The sequence below is a fragment of the Phanerochaete carnosa genome (genome assembly GCF_000300595.1).
Source record: "Phanerochaete carnosa HHB-10118-sp unplaced genomic scaffold PHACAscaffold_1, whole genome shotgun sequence".
Taxonomy (NCBI): domain Eukaryota; kingdom Fungi; phylum Basidiomycota; class Agaricomycetes; order Polyporales; family Phanerochaetaceae; genus Phanerochaete; species Phanerochaete carnosa.
The window spans coordinates 4,028,440-4,046,245 of NW_006767628.1; the positions used below are offsets into that span (position 1 = coordinate 4,028,440).

A 17,806-nucleotide genomic window follows, 5' to 3' on the forward strand; every position below is an offset into this window, starting at 1 on the left:
CAAGGGGAGGTTGAGTAGTGCGTAACGAATGGAAGGTTTATGGTGTCCATGAATAGCGGTATCTGCATTTGTCTTCGCAGCTAGTCAGAACACATACAGAAAGTGGAATAATAACTCCGCACCATCTGCGCAGCATAACTCCTGTAATATGTTTGCGGATGAGGCAAACCCTCAAAATTGGCTTCGCGCAAGTCTGCAGCTTCGAAGGTCACATCAAAGGGAGCTGCATCTCGACTTTCACCCCAATCGCTTTGCCGCAATGACATCACAAATTTTCTGAAGGATGTTTTCATGTAGGACATCGAGCGAGCATCGGCGTGCATGTCGAGGAATGTTGGCATATATGGCGACAGATATGACGCGATATGAACGCCTTTCGTAAGTAGTGATCCTATCGAGAAGGGACGAACACGGGGAGCTTGATCCGTGCGTTCCCCGAGCGTATATACCACCTGTGTGCCACGAAATGGCGATGATACTGGCGATCCCCGTTATGAGTACGCTCATACTTGAAATCAGAGCGGAACACTAACTTGCCGTCAAGGATAGCACCATGTTTGGGGTCTCCGACCTCCCGAAGAATCCAATATCCAGCAACCATTGCAGCTTGGTTATGGTTGGTCCACCCTGGTGGAAACGAATTATAAGTAACATGTGGGATGTGACAGGAGAGAATATACTCGCCACGGAATGACCAATGAAATGAAGCGGTTTCTCAAAGGACCATTCCGGATAGAGGCCTACGTGGTGGTGACGACCATAACGTGCGTGTCCATTAGCACGAGCATGTGCAGCACCATAATCCACTAGACATACGTGAGAGAAGGTATATTCATGGATAACTCCGACCTACCTGTTCCCCCTTTCAGAGCGTAATATAATTCGCAAGCTCTGTCATGTAGGGAGCTGACGGGTCCGATGCTGTTAACTGGTTCAGCTCGAGCAATCGTACTGCGCCTTGCGGCTCACCTAACAAAGATAACTTTTCTACGCGGCTTTCCAGCATCTGACTGACAATCAGAGTCACAATGACTTCCGAAATTTCCCCACAGGAGGGGCCCTGCCCCTCCAAGGAAACCTTCGACGATGACAAGAGGTGTGGGACCCTGCGTCCTAGTCGGCGAGACGCCAGGTCCGCCTCCGATGTTCTTGTCGCACATGGACGCTGTTGGGAAGGGTGCAAGCTATCTGCATGCACATCGTGAGTCCTTGGTTGACGGAGGCGAAGGCTGGCATATCCGAATGCAGATTAGCCACGGCTGTATGTGGTGGCGGAGGCGGACCAGTATCATGATCAAGCGCCCAAATCTATGAGCAGGGCTCTCAATTCAGCGCGCGTATCCATACAGCGACGCAGTCGTCACGCGGAGCATCTTGATAAATCACTGGACCAAAGCTTGGAAATGGTTCAAATGCATACAATCACGTAGCGCGACGTATGACGGCCATAGCTGCTGGACCACCACTGCTAAGAATGAGAAACTGACGGGATTTCCTGGGCGTCAACGGTGCGAGCCAAACACGGCCACACATCGACCGCTTCGCGTCCGCGTCGACTTTCGCTACGCCGACTACTTATGTATGCAGCTCTAGAATTAAAACAATAGGCACTTAAGATAGAATACACACTTATACATGACACAAATAGAGGTGTGGTGAAGAAACGTGATATCTACAGCTTTCTACTACGATGTTGATCAAGGCTTCGCGCAGCTTGAAGGGAGCTACAGTGAAGGGAATTAGATCAAGAGCCTAGAAATAAATAGAGGAGACTGGTGGCGTGTAAGTTAAGAAGAAGAGATAACTAAAAAGTCTGGGAGAAAGAAATACTGTCCATCTTGTGTCCGACACGCACTACGTCATGGGCCCGTTCGGAGCCAGCGTCGAAGGATAAGAGCCGCTCGCCCTCATCTGCATGAGCTGAGGCTGCGAAGCGATGTGTTGCTGAGATATCGAGGTCGAATGTACGCGGGCAGGTGCCGCCCCATCCCCACCGAAACTTTGAGACGTATCTATCCCACCCGAGCCGCGACGATTCAAGTGCGGGGGCGAGCTGCGGTGACCTTGATTGGCGGCGTTCCTGGGCACTCCACGGAAGAACTGGCCCTGTCCTGTAGTCGCGTTGGCACCTGAATGGCCTGCATGTCCATGTCCCCCGGCGAATCGTCTGGGGCCGGCTGGAGGAAATCCTCTGGGAGCACTGCCGAAGTCCTGCTGAGTAGCATGCGCAGGCAAAGGATGAGTGTTGCTTGGACCACCTCTGAACGACGTCGAAGGCGCCATGGCAATGGCAGTGGAAGAATTCGAATATGGAGTCAGTGGTGGCTGGGGAAAAGTCCCAGTCTGGGAATGCGATAGCGGAAAACCCTGGGGCGCCGCTGTGTAAGGAATCGGGGTGGCGGAAGACCATGTGTTGATGGGATATTGGCCTGCCATCATGAGCGGCTGAGGGAGAGACGGCCCGAGGGCCGCGGTAGGTGGGTATGGGTACGAGTACATTGGTACTTGCGGCGGGCCTGGCATGGAATGAGACCAGCCGGGTGGGGTTGGGGCGCATTGAGGCTGAATCGCAGAGGTGCCGTGAGGTGGAGACAACTGCGAAGGAGCCTGGCCGGAAGCGGTCATGTACTGATTGAGCGCCTCGGGTGAGTACAAAGGAATGAGCTGATCGCCTTCAAGAAACCCAGCGGGTCGCACCGGAGGTTGAGTCTGAGCCTGACTAGCTTGCCCTGCCGCCGGTTGGTATGCGGCTTGTTGATTTGGAAGGCTTGGCTATTTGTTCGGTTAGCATCTGTCAACTGCAGAAAATAGAAAAGACTGGCCCTATATGTGAAACCAGACCAAGGATAAGGCGCAGCAACGTTAGCTTCCCCGCCGCTAGGCCCCGGACGATAGCCTGTTGGGATGGGATAGCCCGTGTATCCAGAATAATAGTGTACCGGATATGCATATGGTATGAAGGGATGCATCAGCTGCTGAGGAGTAACAAGGACATGAGGTGCCATCGGCCCCATGACTGCTAGCGGCTCTGTGGAGGATGGAGACGACGAGATGGATCCCGATGCGGCGCTAACAGGACGGTCTTGCGTGGGCTCCCCCCGGCTCGTAGTTCCGTCCGTGGGACTGTGCGTGCCAGAGGATAAGGGGCGTCTCGATCCAGGGGTGGCGATAGTTGGAAAGGTGGGCTGGGAGACGTCTTCGGGAACCGCGCGCGTCGAAGGCCGAGAGAAGTCTCCCTGAAACGGGCGGTGGGATAGATCCTGATGTTGAGGTCTGGGCTGAACATGAAGATCATCGCATAGCTGCGCCATACTTTCGAATGAACGCCTGAAAGTACTGGGTCCATATGACTGCCGAGTACGTGACCTTGGAAATCTCTGGGTGTTACGCGAGGGGTACATCTCACGAAGTCGAACGCGAATAGGCCGACCGTTATACATCTGCATATCCTTGAAGTCCGGGTAAGCCAGGGTTGCCGGGTAACAGAGGAAGAGACGTACCTCAGAAGTGACAGCATTCGCGCTGGCGGCTGTGTCTGGATACTTCACAAAAGCAAATGCGCAGCTAGAGCCTACGATCAATCGTGTAAGCGAGGGGATCATACTGATAGACGCGAACGATTCTCACCTTGCTTGCGATTGAATTCTAGCCTTTCGATTTCACCGTACTTGCTGAACACCTCACGCACTCTGTCTTCTGTCCAGGGATTAGGGCCCAGAACGTCCAGCCCTCCAGCAAAGATCCACAGAGGATCTACCTCCTTGGTAAATCTGTCAAACCGCTCAGAGACTCGACCGTCCTTCGAGAGCATACGGACATTGCCGCCAGCGCAGGGTTCCATCGCGGAAAACGCGGACCTCTCACTCTCCGGAGTGTGCGGGAAAGACAATGCTGTCCTGGGCGTGACAGGTGTAATGGATGCCGAGGTAAAAGGTGGTGTTGGAGGAATGGCGAGCTCTTGCTCTTGATATGAGTCGAGATTCTCCTCAGGCTCAGCGTTGTCGTGATGGTGATGGTGACTAGAGATGCTGTTGTCACCGACTGGGGACATGAGCGAGTTTATCGGAGTGGGGGTGGATGGCTGAACGGATAAGGACGAGGACGGAGACGTAGAAAAAGCTGAGTTGTGTGCGAATGGATCTGCCTCTGTTCGCATATCTTGAGTCGTCCATGACAGAGTCGGAGGCCGGGTACCTTTCCTGGGATGACGCACGAACTCCTGGTGTAGCGGGGGAAACTCCACATCAGATAGACTGGCGACAACGGTTGCGTCTTGACCTTCCGCGTCTATCGAAGTCCGGTTGACGGGGGGAGGTGAAGACGTGCGCAGACCGAAGTTTGCATTAGAAGGAATAAAGGGCATCGATTTTGGTGACAGCGCGCTAGTGATATGGGAAGGCGAGCCGGAAATCCGTGGCCCAGTCGTTGTGGAGTTCGAGCTAGCAGGGGCGACTCGCTGCAGCTCACCACCCAGTAAAAATTGACTGCGGGATTGAGTGCGTGGCCGGAAACCTGGAAGGAACCGAGGCGACGACGACAAACTGGGGCTGCCGAAGCGAGATTCCAGGCCGGCGCCGGTGTCGGGGTACGAGCGATGAGCCCAAGTTACACTGAGGTGAGGGACGTTTCGTAGAGTCTTTACGGTGTTAACGAGAGTGAGCGCACAAAATCCGCGGGTGGGAATGCGTGGCTCACCATCTGAGCGTTCATGCAATCGTCACGATGCTCCCATTTGATCTCCCAAATGCGTTTATCCATATCTGCGGCCCGAGGACCACTGTGAGCGCGAAGGTTTGGTGCTTCTGTCGGTCCTACGTGCACACGTCTCAGCTGGAGCTCTTCGTACGTCAATACACCAGCCGAACCTTCTGCATTTGCGACGAATGGCCCAAAGTTTTCAACCCGCCCGAAAGCAGTCGTAATTTTGCGAAGCGACTGCGAGACATCATCAGACATCAGCAATCGCAAAATGTATATGGTTTACCTCTCCATCAAATCGCAGGGGAGAGAGAAGCAGTCCAGCGTCACTGAGAGGATCGTTGGGATTTGATGTCTCGTCAGCGAATACCTGACTAGAGGGCTTCGACTCAAAGTCTACGGCTTCCGCGTCATAGATGACTGCATAGTACCTAAAGCGCTATGAGCATGCTCCAAATTCTCAGGCAGAGACCCACTAACTTTCCGTTAGGTGGCTTGTATATTCTCATGGCGTGGTGGGGAACTGCGTCTTGCGAGAGATGGTCGCCATCGAAAGACGAATCCGTAAGCTGCGGGATACTTTGGCGATGTAGTATTAGCTTCATGTGCGCATATATGGGAGAAAACACCTACCGATAAGATACGAGTAGAGTGCGGAAGGCCCGCGCATGTTCAAAGCGCAGATAGCGTCCCATAAAAGGGCGCTGATGAGCGGTGCCCAAAAGTTTTTCCAGCAAACGACCGGCGGTGGTCGCATTCTGGACCAGGAGAATCACGGTCAGCTTGAGTTCGTAAACGAGAGAGAGATAGTACCCACCTCGCACTGTGCAAAAGCACAGGTGCCGCCTTTGGAATCGCGAACGACCTTGACGCTCCTAATCTCAGCATGCTCGGAAAGATGCTCCGCCAGGAGTCGATTAATCTCTAGGTAGTCTGTAGTAGTCGGCAGACTAGGCCAATGTGAGGATGTGTGCCAGGAAACAGAGCGCATATACCGACCTTCCAATGAAGATACTAGTGTCTTGCGACGTGTTCTCGGACTTGACGGGTGTAGCTGTGGGGACAGAATGAGCGATGTCGTGGGCATGTTGGGAGCTAGGACTGTTTGGTGTAGAGCTAGCTGTCGTGGGGTCTTTGCGCTGAGTAGAGGGAGATAGCGGAGGTGACGATAATATTAAGGTGTCATAACGGGTCCCCCACGCGCGGTCTCGCGTAACATGCTTTGGGGGCATATAGACTGATTATATGTCAACTGGTATATGTAGCGGAAACGACAGATGAGAGGAAAACAAAGGGGAAAGACGACGGTCTGGGGTATGCGAGAGGCTGTGTGAAGGGCGACGGAGGAGGACGAGACCTTGAGCAGATCGCTGGGGCGGCGTAGGGTATATATTGGCGGGAATTTATGTGCTGAATCCGGGCACCGCGTGGCGGGACAGTAGCCACATGTAACGGCGAACAGGACACAGGAAAATTTGAATGGGTTCAGCCGGCAAACATCAGACAGCACGGCCGGAGTGACAGCAGCTGCACTGTCCGCCACCGGTACTTGCGCCTTCCACTCCACCGAAAACGTCCCCGATGTCGTAGCAGACGAATCTCCTGCCCCGCATCGCGCGCATATTCCTTGGGCAAAGTCTGGTGCATCATTTTGCTGCACAGCCACGAGAAAATAGCAGACGACAGGTACACTAACGCGTACAAATGCCTGTTGAGGTCAGATGAAAATGGGTGGCTCAGACGGTGAAGACCTGCCTTTCTGAGCCGACAGGATGCTTCTCCGCCACGATGCTACCAAACGTTCGATTCATCAGCGCCCTGCCGATTCCCCGACCAAATGACCCAAACATGGATACTAGATCGAAACCTGTCGCAACGTTGGAAGCTGATGGGAAAAACCCGAGCAGCTTTAGTCCACAGACGCAAGCCCATGTCGACTATGCGCACTGGATGTAGACTGATATCATCCACCTCCAAGGTGTTTCGCACTGCAGGGCCAGATCCCCTGCGGTAAGCACGAAGCACACGAGATCAACGGAGCATAAGAGAAGGTGTAATGAATTGCACGGGGATCTTCGGAACAGAAATCGAAGTGGTTAGAAATTCGGCGAGCTCACCTCAATCGGTACGGACACTGGGCGTCGTAAACGTGGGAGTTTGGTAAGACTGGACAGCAGACGCTGCTCCCGCGAAGCTATCCGCGTCGTTCCCAATAACGTCAATAGATCCACAGAAGGGCCCCTGACAGCCAATTATACCATTCTCGACTTGCTCGCTTCCTCTCTGAGTATCGGTGTCCCGGCACCGATGTTTTGCGGGTCCCATAGCACAGCGAGATGGGAACTGAGAGAGACTCAGCCGTGAGTACAATCGGCGAGTCCTAGCAAGAGTGCTGTACGGAGCCACCGAGAAACATACCAACCACGATACACAGACGTCCACAAGTGGCGCGGAGACTTTCCCCAGCTCGGGGCCGGCAAACACCGTTCCTGTATGATAGACGCCTTTCTATCAGACGCCCAAATCTTTGAGGCGCTCACATTTGTGTTCCCTTCGCTTGCCCCGGCCACCGCTCCCTTCACGCCTCTCGTCTTCTCTGTCTGCCTTCCTCCTGTCTACCCTTTTGTACTACTGTAACATCTTACCCGTAATCAAGCAAAATGTCTGATGACGGATACGGCGGCGGCGGCGGCGGCGGCGCGGGCGACGACTATGACTACGACGGAGGCCCAGGGTGAGTTGACATCCTTCCAGCTATAGGGGACACTTATTGACGCCATCCCTATAGGTACGGCGAGGATGCCCTAGTACGTATCCTCCTCTATCTTGCGCAACGCGTCTTGCGGCACCGTATCAGCCCTTATGTCTTGCCCTGCTGTAGGACGACACCTACGACCTCCTCGCAGGCGAGCAGGAGGGCGAGGGCGCGAACGAAAATGGCGAGCAAGCCAACTACGACGCCGCAAATGGTGCGACGCAGGACGCAGAGATGGCCGACGGAGTTGCAGCACATGAGCCGGGCGACGCAGAACGAGCCGACGTTGGTGCCGCACGGCCTGGCTTGACAGGCGAGCGACAGGCGAACAAAGTCAGAGTCACGACGCCGTACCTCACCAAGTATGAGCGTGCGCGAGTGCTGGGCACGCGAGCACTGCAGATTAGGTGTGTTCTCTCGAACTTTTTCCGCGTGCATCTCACTAAGCTCGATGTATACAAAGTATGAACGCCCCTGTGCTTGTACCACTCGACGGCGAGACCGACGCTCTGCAGATTGCGATAAAAGAGCTGTCACAGCGCAAAATTCCCCTCACCGTCCGGCGTTATCTCCCAGACGGTAGCTTTGAGGACTGGAGTGTATCGGAGCTGATCACAGACTAAGGCACTTCCAAGGCTCCTTCCCATACTGTGGTTTCAATGCTTTGTCTAGTACTCACTTCACTGCAATGTCATGCCTTTTCCAGGGATCCCGCCCGTGTAGTGAAATCGCCTAAAGCCGAATTAGACTAGATAAGATAAAATAGATACACATGAAGCAGCTGGTATCTCGCGAGCAAGTTCGCCACATTCAAGAAAGTCGAAAAAACAGTCTATGACAGTCCATTCATTTCACTTTAGTCCCTGCTCGAGCCCGTCGACTCTGCGCAGCAACATTCCCCGTTCCCTTTTGCACTGCAGACGCTGCTTTCGGTCGTGACATCGAACGCGCTCTCGTAGCCCCTCCCTTCGTGCCCGCCCTGCTCTTCGGCCTCGACCGGTCCTTTACATCAGAAGCCACGGGGAACGCGTCCTCAACCTCCTCCTTCTTGACTGTCCGTTTATTAGCACAGTTGCCGAAAAGCAGGCCGGGCAGTTCGTCCATGTCTCCTTCAACCCAACCAAGCCGAGAAGAAGCCCGCTTCTTCGAAGCGCTGCACTCGCCCTCCTCGTCCGGCATGTAGTGGCAGGTGAGCGTGCGCCGCTTACTCGGCGACGGCGGTGGGGAGTCGGGCAGCGGCGTTAGGCACGCAAGTGAGATGACGTCCGGGGGTATGTTCTCGTTTCCCTTCCCCTTCCCCTTCAGCCCCGCGCCGTTCAGCTCCTTCATCACCTTAAAAGGGCCACCGCCAGTCGGGACCCCGTCCAACTTCTGCTGGACCTCCCAGTCCCCAGGCACCGCCTTCTTCCAATCCTCAGTAACCTTCTCGACCCACTTGTCCGACTCCCCCTGCACCCATATATCGATAATCCCCTCCCACTCCGCTCCTGGTGGCGTCTTGTTCACAAAAATGACCTTACCGGCATGCGACTTCGCCGACGATTTCTTCGTGGGGTTAAGCGTTTCGACCTTCGGAGGCGCAGTCTCGTGAACGGCTCGGGCAAACTCCTTGACAAGCTTCTTGAAGCCGTGCACCTTCAGCGAGGTGCCCATGATAATGAGCATGTCCGGTCTGCGGGCGAGGTCCGCGGTCTGGATGGTCCCGATGTCGTCGCCGAGGGGATGCGGCTCGTCGTAGAGCACAATCGCCGGGCGGAGCGTCCCGACCTTGAGAGCGCGTGCAGCGCGTGCCTCGCGGGCTTTTGCTGGGAATGTTTGAATGTCAGGCGGGATCACGCTAGGCCGTGGCACTTACATCGGGAGGCGCACTCGAGACAGTCGGGTGCGATGCCCTTGTCGAAAGAGTCGAGGTACTCCGGCGTGCACAGGAACTCGGCCGAGCAGAGCGTGCATCGCACGCGATGGATGTCGCCATGCAGCTGGACGTTGCGAACGTCTTTAGTCTTCAATTTCCCCTTGCCTTTCGCGTCGAGGGTCGCGTGCTGGCCAGAGCTGCCAGCGAGACCAACTTGCTCCTCGAATCCATCGATGTTCTGCGTGTATGATCGGAGAAGTTTACCCTTCGCGTCGAGGGCCTTCAGGAACCTGTGGGTAGGCGATGGGGAAGCGCGGTCTACTGACTGCTTGAGCTGAGATATAAACGTGTAGAAAACGGCTGTGGATGTCGCATCGCGGAAGAGGGAGGCGTCGAAGAGATCGCGACCTTTAAGAACCACGTCGGGGTACTGTTGCTTTACGAGCGCATACAGGCCGTCTGAAGAGCGAAAATCCTAGTGGCCAATATGAGATAAAATCTCCATAGGAAGGTCCTGGCTCCTCGAACTTACAGGAATGCCGCAAGAGCAGGATATTCCGGCACCCGTGACGACGACGATCTTCTTGCACTTCGCCACAGAGAGGGAAAGGTTGCTGAGAGCGCGTCGTGCCGCCGGTTCGGCCTGGTTATTGTCTAAACTGCATTTCTCCAACATGGCTCAGCCGCGTCGCTGAGCTCGGATTGCGCGGTGTTCCAGAGGCTGGAGGGTGAGGGTGAACAGGGGGAGGCAGAAGTGACAGACGCTGGGACCTCACCAAAGGGGTGCAGCGTCTAGTTCGAAATGCCACTGAAAGACCCCCAAAACCTCCCGACGAAACGGCGGACCTACACTACGGACTAAGCACCCTGGGCATAGGGGAACCGCACGGGAGCTTCTATTTTGTAAAATTTGTGTTGTATGGCTTTACTGTGGAATATCGGCGCACACAACGTCCGGTGTACAGGTTTGAGAGTCAATCATCGAGGCCTATGCACCTGCTTGACGCCAGCACAGGTAGCCGTATAGATGGCAACTGTCCGAAAAAAAGTAGGAATATCTAATCAGCAAATCCTCTCGTGGATTGCTGGCTTCTTCCACGCGATTCAGCTCGCCACACCGTACTAAGAAGTTTGAAATCGAAAATTCCGAGAAAACCTTGGCTCCCCTCAGGATTGGGCTGCACAATCCACCGTTGTTGAGGATCTCAGTGAGAGAGCTGTAGCAAACCGTGCGGGATGTCATGTCATCAACACTGACTTCACTCGCTTCGAGCATCACGAGGACTACCTGGGGTCCCGGGATAAACCCGCCTCCCCGACTATCTCTGGCGTCTAAGTACGCGTCGCGTCGCGAGCACATGACGTCAACAAGACGCTCCAACTTGATATCCTAAGAAGTCCACCGCAAGTCGAAGTCCAAGAGCCTTGGTGTGCGCATTCACCTGTTCCTCGCGAGTAGCATGGTCAGCAGGTCGGGCGTCAGTGCACTAGGCACGAAAAGCACCATATTGCAGTGGCGCAGGTCGTCGACGTAATAGAACCCTAAAGAGACGGCTGGGAAGCGGTCGGTTCGCAAGAGAACGATAACATCCGTCAGAGGTATACAATAGCTCAGATCTCAGAGGCTGGTCTAGCCGTTTGTTCCGCTTGATTCCTTTGCTTCCATGGGCTTAGTTGGAGAGGAGAGGCTGTTTCACACAATATCATGCAAGGGGAGGAGGGAGTAGCACAATGTCCAAATGATGTCCAGATGATAGAGTACAACGTGAGCATTATAAACCAACCCAAACTTCTATCGCGCCAAAATCTGTCTATCTAGCTGATGACCATGCCACTGCCCCGTCCCCCCACCTTGCCTATCATCTAGGCTCGCCCGGTATATTTCCAGCTCTTCTATGATGTTGGTCAAAGCATTGACCTCCCACTTCCCATATATGAAACCAATGTACAGCATGGTCGTTGCCAGCCACGCCAGGAAGATAGTCAACAGCATGTAAATCGGGGAAATCCACGAGTTGGGCACCCAGGCAGAGCTGGTGGTAAGCACAAGTAGAAGGGCGATGCAGCCAATGAAAATTGAAAGGTGGTAGCGAGCGCGGGAAACGGCATAGCGGTACCGGGCTGTGAGAGATCGTAATGTCGAAGTGATGGACTCTGGGGACAGAGTCGACCGGGGAATGGGATTCGGGTTTGACATCGAAGGGAGGACAAATGACTGTGCGGTCTGCACGGTCTCCAGAAGGGGGTCGACCGTAGTTGGGGCGGTAGTGACATGCATGTTAGCTGGGGCTGGTATATGAGTCTGTTCCGGGTCCGTCACATCGGCACCAGGAAGAGTAATCTCGAACGTCGCCTCCACGCCAAAGTGATCTGAGTATGAGTAGTTGGTCCCGGGGACGTCTTCTGTGAACGCGACCTTAGTGTCGAGGCAGTGCAATCGGGGTGTACGGTCGCTGGCCGGAGGTCTGCTAGGCCCCCTGTATAAAATATAGTCTAGCCGTTTGCCCTGGTACTTGCGTGCGTAAGACTCTAGAGGCTTTCCCGCTGAGTATGAGTTGAGCGGCGAGTCCGCGGTTACACCGTACATGTGAATGGCATCAATGGGCGACGGGATAACACCTGAGGGCGCTCGGACGTGTTTGTGCGAGTCTGTCCACGCGTCGTTAAGTTGAGCATGCTCGCGGATAATGGCCATTGGCGGTGCTGTGGGCACGCTGTTGAAGTCACCTGTGGCAATGACATACCGCCCGACTTCTGCCGCTTGACGGGCGAGCTTGGCAAACTCCCAGGCGTTCACGAGACGGTGAGCCTTGAAATGGTCTGGGCCTTCGTCACCGCCCATAGCAAAGAGCTTAAGAATTGCTGTTAGCAAGGGAAAAGCTCGCTTGTACAAGTGCACCTCACATGCGTGTTGAATATTTGCGTTTGTCCGAGGACGGGGTGAACAATAAGGACGCTCGCAGCGGCCTTGCCGACGAACCAGTCGCCAGCCAGGACATCAATGGGCGATCCATTCAGAGAATACGGATGGATGGTCGCAGCTAGTATGGGAAAGCGTGAGAATATAGCGAGTCCAGCTCCCAGAGCACCGCTACATGAGACACAGGTCAGCTACGACATGCAGGTTCTAAAGTGTGTGCTTGCCTATAGAAGAACTTCGAGTACGGAAGCTTCTTTGAGACAGTCTCTCGTACGTGCTCATAGTCAGCGAACACCCAAAGCTCTTGCAGTGCTATAATGTCATAGTCCGAGCCCGCAAGGACCTGCGCTATGGCCTCGACCCGCTCCCGCCGGTTACTCGAAACATACTTTAGACCCCTGCAACAAGCGAGACCTTGAGCATCTGCTGTGGCACGGTGACAAACTTAACAGACCAGCAGTTCAGCGTGAATACGCGGAGGCGGTCGTCGGAAGACCTAGACATGGTCGTCGATGGACGAGTGGGAAGAATAGCGAGAGCGCTCATGCGTTCACCGCTTGCTCACGACCGTGACACAACAGATGTGATCTTATTACTTTCATGCTGACTGTCTGGGGCCTTTTGACTGTTATGCGCTATATATTGAACTTATTCTATAGCGGTCGCTGTGTCTGTGCGTCGCAAGACGTACAGGTAGTGGTACACGTCCGGAACATGCTTCCCTGGTTCTGCACTCCCTGGCCTTGCCCTAATGCTTATGACACGTTCCATCTTCCAGAATAACCTCGTCATTAAGCCTTCCTCCTCATGTCCCTCCTCTAAAACCATAAAACGGGCCGCCGAGTACGATAGCGACAGCCATACACCGTCTGGTTCGACGAGCGACGCGAGGTGCAAGGCGAGGACATCCACGGGATGAAAGTAGAGAATGTCTGCGTCGTATTGCGAGACTTCGTGGTAAATGAGCGGGTGTGCATCCCTTGGTGAGCCGTTGAGTGTCTCCTTGGCGAGTTCCATATCCTTCCCGCAAGCGATCGCATCCGCCGTGCCCTTGTCCACGACCAAGCCGAACCTTCTACCTTCTGTCCTCAAAATTTTCTCCTCCAAGGTCAGCATGTCCTTCCACTGTAGCAGGTCTGCTTGTTCCCAGACAACCTCCGACCCCCTCCCCTGCTCCACCTGAGCTCCTCTTCCCACCACCTCCGACGCAAAGTCTGCATTGAAGATGATAGGTTTATGGAAGGCCTTCTCGAAGACGGTATGATACTCTTGGAGGAGATCGTCGGATAACGTCGACGCTCCTGCCCCGATGTGCAGACATAGTGGCGGCATAGCCTTCGCCTTGTGTCGGCTCAGCAAGTGGGCTCGCAGAACAGGCACTATCGTGTCGTGTCCGTCTCCGAGCCATTCAAAATGTGTCTCCGTCTTGAATCGATGCTCCCAATAGTTTTGTGACTCGTAGTCGGGAGGCTGCCGAGGCATGGTGGACGCGTAAGTGTACGTTTGCTTTGTCGGTCCTCTGGTCTGCCGAGTCGTCCGGACCGTTCTCGAACACGGTGATGTGATCGTCCTGGCTAAATGCGTCCACACACGTAAATGGCGGCGTACTGCAGATGTCATATGAAACATGGGTGTTCACAGTGAAGTCTGAATGCATTGCGAAGCAGCACTTTCCTAATTACAGGGGTGATTTAAGGGAGGAGCCGGGCATCCCGCTCCGAAGTAGGGGTGCGCTCATAATACCGGATGTCCTCAGTGGAGGAGCACGTCGAGTTAGTGACGGAGTCCAGGGTTTTGTAGTGACCGAATTGCTCGGTACCAAGGACGTGCTGGAAGTACCAGACCTCTTCGAGGACGGTCCCATTGTTGCCGCAGCCCAGGTAAGGGATGGCACCGGTCTGGGACTTAAGCGCGTTCTGGAACTGGCTCAACTTGTAGGTTGTTTTGTTGGATGGGATAATGCCAAACCTGGACAAGAAGCAAATGAGAGTCAGGACACGGGATATCTGTTTCTCACTGCTCACGTCGCCAGCATGTCGTACGTCGGGTATTGCTTGTAGGCGCGGATTGCGGCGTCGTAGAAATCGACGAGGTCCTGGTGCTGCTTGTAATCGGGACCGTAACAAGCATCATCGAAGGTAGATGTGCAAGTAGCATGTTTGGAAAATTCGTGGGCCCAGAAAACATCATTGGGGGCGCCTTGATTAATCCAGTACTTGTTCACTAACGTGTGGCTCAGCATAAGCACTATGCTTAAATGCACCGAGGCTTACTGAAGTTGAGGAGGTCGAAGCGGCCGAACTCAGCAATGAAGGTGGCAACAGATGTGCCGTTGTACGGAGGAATGACTGTCCCGTTGGGCAGCACAGCAGGCGACGGAGCAGGGTCATATTGCCTGGAGAAGTCGCAGTATTGGTTGAACGAGCCGTCGCAGTTGTCAGGCCAGAGACCATGCAGAGTCCAACTATTCTTGGGAAGGAACTGTTCCTGCGCCTCCAGCCCAGTGTAGGTATCCCAGAACTGCGTGGAGAGAACTGTGGAGATGTCGGTCAGAAACCAACCCGGAGGCCAGTGACAAAAGTGTCGGATTTACCAAGGCCACCGGGAGTAGGAGAACAGCAAGAGTTCTCAATCACCGTTGTGTTCTCGCAAGAGAAGAACGACGGCTGGTTCAAGCAAGCTGTCAAGTTCGGATAGGTGTTGGGCAGTTGGACTAGACCCTGTGTGAGGGAAGGAGAAGCCAAGACGGTGAGAAGACCTGAGAGCAATGCGAACTTGGACATGGCTGGCGACACGCTGGGGAGGTGGCCTGAGGTGATGCCTGAGGTCACCTCCTGGCCGCCATATTGATCTTATATGGCGAGAAAATTGGGACAAGTCGAACGTGCTATCATTCTAGTGACAGCATAAGCCCGAAAAAGACGAGCAGAGCGCCATGAGCAGCGTGGTAGCGGGAAACGGTGGGCGTAATTGGACATGTACGCATGTGTACGCCGAAAAAGAAGACGGTGGCGTGATGGCTAGCAGCGCGGATCGGTGGGCTCAGCCATAATAATGAGCCGCAGAATTGCATATGTATATGTATATAAATATCTGCTCATCCTCAATTCTATCGAATCAAACAACGTTCGATAGCGTGCATATGCAGCTACTGTATACCATTACAATCACTACAAAGATATTACATCGCTCCAGGTATAGTATAGTAGTACATATGTGTATCAGTACCGGCAGGCAGCTTACTTCTCCCAGTGCTTGTAATATTCAAACGACCTAACCTCTCGTCTCACCACAACCTTGTCCACCTCGGCCTTCAATGAAGTCTCCCAGGTTTGAATAAATTTGGGGTCCTTCACCGCCTCTGTCGACTCCCGCTCGTGCACCGCGAGATACTTCGCTGGAGGCTGCTGGTCCTTCTGCCCATCTACTCCTACCCGCCCCCAGTCCTTCAAGACAAATCTCCGGCTCCTCACCCACCCAGACTGCTTCGCAAACATGGGAATATGTTCTTCGTCATACCACCCATTGAGCAGTTCCTCCCCACCCTCCTTTACATCGACGAATACGAACGCCACATAGCGCGCTGGCTTCTTCGGGTTATAGAGCGAGGACGGCGAGGGAAGCGTACCCTCCCGCAGCTCGTACGTTCGCCTATCTGCTATCTCGATATCGCTGAAGATTCTCTTCTCGCGTTCGCTACGTGTCTCCGCGAGCCGAGAGCACGGCTGCTTCAGAGTGTCCTCGTACGAGGCGATGTCATAGGAAGCTGCCCAAGCGGGCTTCTGGCCGTCAGCCGCCTTCCATCGATTCCAGGTGCGGAAAGCTGGGACGTCGAGGCGGAGGGGGACATGCTCGTTGTCGTACCAGTCGTCGAACTCCTCTTCGGAGACGCGCTCCCCTGGCTGTGATAACACGAGAAGGTATGCGGCAGGAGCCATGGCTTCTGCTGAACGAATGATCGTATACTGACAGGGTGCTTCAAAATACTGGAACCGACTTTGCGAGTGCTGTTGTGTACCAGATGCGGTGTAATGGATTACTAATTCACAGATGTGCAGAGTGTATTACCAGACAACGGCGTAATCTTGCCGACGTCAGCTCCAGGTCTTACTAAATCTCATGCCATACAACTTCTGAGACACGGGATATTCGAGATTGCAACAAGACACTTTACATGCGGCAAGAGGGCTGCCCAGGAGTCCAGGTCCAAGATCGAGAGAAAGCATAGCACCTCTAACAGCAACAGAGTAACCTTGCTGAAAGGCGGAGAATAAGTCTGGCAGGACAAGAAGGCAAGGAGCCAGAAGAATAGCAACAAAGAGGCACCGAGCAGCAGGGGTTCATAACGTCAGCGGTTTAGACGTCGGCCCAACCACCTTCGTCTAGCTTGTATGAGGCCTCGCTTTCTGGTCGGTCTGGACTGTCAACAAGTTTCGCCACCCGTTCTTCAGCACGGCCTGGAGGCATGGGCAAGGATCGTCGCATGTCAGCACGACACCCGCTGAATCCCGCGCTCTGTGCAGTCATCAAAAAACAATCATGCTGACGCACCTTTACGGAGGAACATGCGCGTTGCCGAAGCATGGGAGAGAATGTGTCCACCAATCGGCTTCAGCGCACCGCCCGCGACGAAAGTCATCGTCGCTCCAGGGTCCGCTACAAGCTGAGTGAGAAAACGACACATGTATGTCACAAAAACCAGAACACACATTGCACCTGGTTGGTCATCAAAATCGCAATCTGGACACCCTGTGTAGTCAGCGATAGACGCGGAGAGGAATGGGAAAGCTACGTTGTATTCCTCGGAGAGCTTACTGAGCTTGGAGAGCATCTGTACGTTAATATTCAGTTACAGAGACGGGATAGGCTTTATCTCTGCCACCATACCTGCGCCAGCTGAATAGCGGATGAGTGTACGCATAGCATAGATAAAACCAGACGTACTTTCTGTTGCCGTTCGCTAAGCTCACCTCTTCCAGAAAAGTCGGTGCGGAACAACGCCATGATACTGTCAACGATCTGCAGGTAGTCAGAATATTCTATCGACTTCAGTGACTGCGGAAATATACGAGAAGTCTAAAGTCCTTGTCTTCGGCGAAGCGCATCGAGCACTCGTTAATCAACTCCATCTGTGATATTGGGTATCATGAGATAAAGCCTGTATCCAGGGGTGGACTTGTCTACCTGGTGTTCACTATTGAACGCCCGCGCTAGAGGGAAGTTGTCAAAACGTGTAGAGATAGGAAGACCCATGGGTACCGTATAGGATGTTTTCCAGAGCCATATCACCATTGACCCCGAAGCGGTCCGCGATAGCGCGGATACGATCGGGACGGAAGGTACCTTCTGTATCAATGTAGGCAACCTAGAAGTCATGTCAAGGACAGATTCCTGGATGAGCGAGGCAAATTCACCTTTCCCGAAGCACCACCCATATCGGGCGGCAGCTGAGCAACAACGCTCATTGTATGTGCCAGCTGAGTCTTTCCGGTGCGGAACTCCCCGTAGACTACGAGGAAAAGTCATTTCACACACGCATATATCGTGTGGGTGGGCGGACCTTCGGTAATCGACTGCG

The 17,806-nt window shown here is 54.1% G+C and overlaps 8 protein-coding genes across 8 annotated transcripts in view; all 8 read right to left on the reverse strand.

Moving 5' to 3' along the window:
* The window catches only part of PHACADRAFT_134939 (uncharacterized protein), a 2,652-nt gene extending 1,351 nt beyond the window's left edge, over window positions 1-1,301 (reverse strand). Inside the window, exons 1-3 of the mRNA XM_007390727.1 lie at window positions 970-1,301; window positions 854-921; window positions 534-806 (exon numbers count right to left, since the gene is read on the reverse strand). Coding sequence (XP_007390789.1) covers window positions 534-806; window positions 854-921; window positions 970-1,160 — 532 coding nt within the window. The 5' untranslated portion in view covers window positions 1,161-1,301. The remainder of the gene's footprint in view (window positions 1-533; window positions 807-853; window positions 922-969) is intronic.
* A 553-nt stretch (window positions 1,302-1,854) lies between these two features.
* Window positions 1,855-5,930, reverse strand: PHACADRAFT_24571 (uncharacterized protein; the record flags this gene model as incomplete). The annotated part of the gene is made up of 10 exons (XM_007389531.1): window positions 1,855-2,772; window positions 2,862-3,449; window positions 3,501-3,571; window positions 3,628-4,636; window positions 4,696-4,935; window positions 4,985-5,129; window positions 5,179-5,277; window positions 5,332-5,456; window positions 5,516-5,648; window positions 5,698-5,930. The coding sequence occupies 10 exons, from the start codon at window positions 5,928-5,930 to the stop codon at window positions 1,855-1,857; spliced, it is 3,561 nt and encodes a 1,186-aa protein (XP_007389593.1).
* A 1,963-nt stretch (window positions 5,931-7,893) lies between these two features.
* PHACADRAFT_180496 (uncharacterized protein) lies at window positions 7,894-10,060 on the reverse strand. The gene is made up of 3 exons (XM_007390728.1): window positions 9,841-10,060; window positions 9,309-9,783; window positions 7,894-9,258 (listed from the first exon to the last, which is right to left on the reverse strand). The coding sequence occupies exons 1-3, from the start codon at window positions 9,982-9,984 to the stop codon at window positions 8,300-8,302; spliced, it is 1,578 nt and encodes a 525-aa protein (XP_007390790.1). The 5' UTR covers window positions 9,985-10,060; the 3' UTR covers window positions 7,894-8,299.
* Window positions 10,061-11,025: 965 nt separating this feature from the next.
* Window positions 11,026-12,756, reverse strand: PHACADRAFT_168818 (uncharacterized protein). The gene is made up of 4 exons (XM_007390729.1): window positions 12,683-12,756; window positions 12,453-12,626; window positions 12,213-12,399; window positions 11,026-12,159 (listed from the first exon to the last, which is right to left on the reverse strand). The coding sequence occupies exons 1-4, from the start codon at window positions 12,730-12,732 to the stop codon at window positions 11,101-11,103; spliced, it is 1,470 nt and encodes a 489-aa protein (XP_007390791.1). The 5' UTR covers window positions 12,733-12,756; the 3' UTR covers window positions 11,026-11,100.
* A 120-nt stretch (window positions 12,757-12,876) lies between these two features.
* PHACADRAFT_83084 (uncharacterized protein) lies at window positions 12,877-13,710 on the reverse strand (the record flags this gene model as incomplete). The annotated part of the gene is made up of 1 exon (XM_007390730.1): window positions 12,877-13,710. One exon carries the CDS (start codon window positions 13,708-13,710, stop codon window positions 12,877-12,879), a length of 834 nt encoding a protein of 277 aa, XP_007390792.1.
* A 209-nt stretch (window positions 13,711-13,919) lies between these two features.
* PHACADRAFT_156619 (uncharacterized protein) lies at window positions 13,920-15,011 on the reverse strand (the record flags this gene model as incomplete). The annotated part of the gene is made up of 4 exons (XM_007390731.1): window positions 13,920-14,196; window positions 14,253-14,451; window positions 14,502-14,762; window positions 14,822-15,011. 4 exons carry the CDS (start codon window positions 15,009-15,011, stop codon window positions 13,920-13,922), a joined length of 927 nt encoding a protein of 308 aa, XP_007390793.1.
* Window positions 15,012-15,360: 349 nt separating this feature from the next.
* Window positions 15,361-16,280, reverse strand: PHACADRAFT_247931 (uncharacterized protein). The gene has a single exon (XM_007390732.1). The coding sequence runs from the start codon at window positions 16,164-16,166 to the stop codon at window positions 15,468-15,470; it is 699 nt and encodes a 232-aa protein (XP_007390794.1). The 5' UTR covers window positions 16,167-16,280; the 3' UTR covers window positions 15,361-15,467.
* Window positions 16,281-16,345: 65 nt separating this feature from the next.
* PHACADRAFT_247932 (uncharacterized protein) lies at window positions 16,346-16,764 on the reverse strand. Its single transcript, XM_007390733.1, has one exon. It carries the CDS (start codon window positions 16,753-16,755, stop codon window positions 16,585-16,587), a length of 171 nt encoding a protein of 56 aa, XP_007390795.1. The 5' UTR covers window positions 16,756-16,764; the 3' UTR covers window positions 16,346-16,584.
* Between the last annotated feature and the right edge of the window lie 1,042 nt (window positions 16,765-17,806).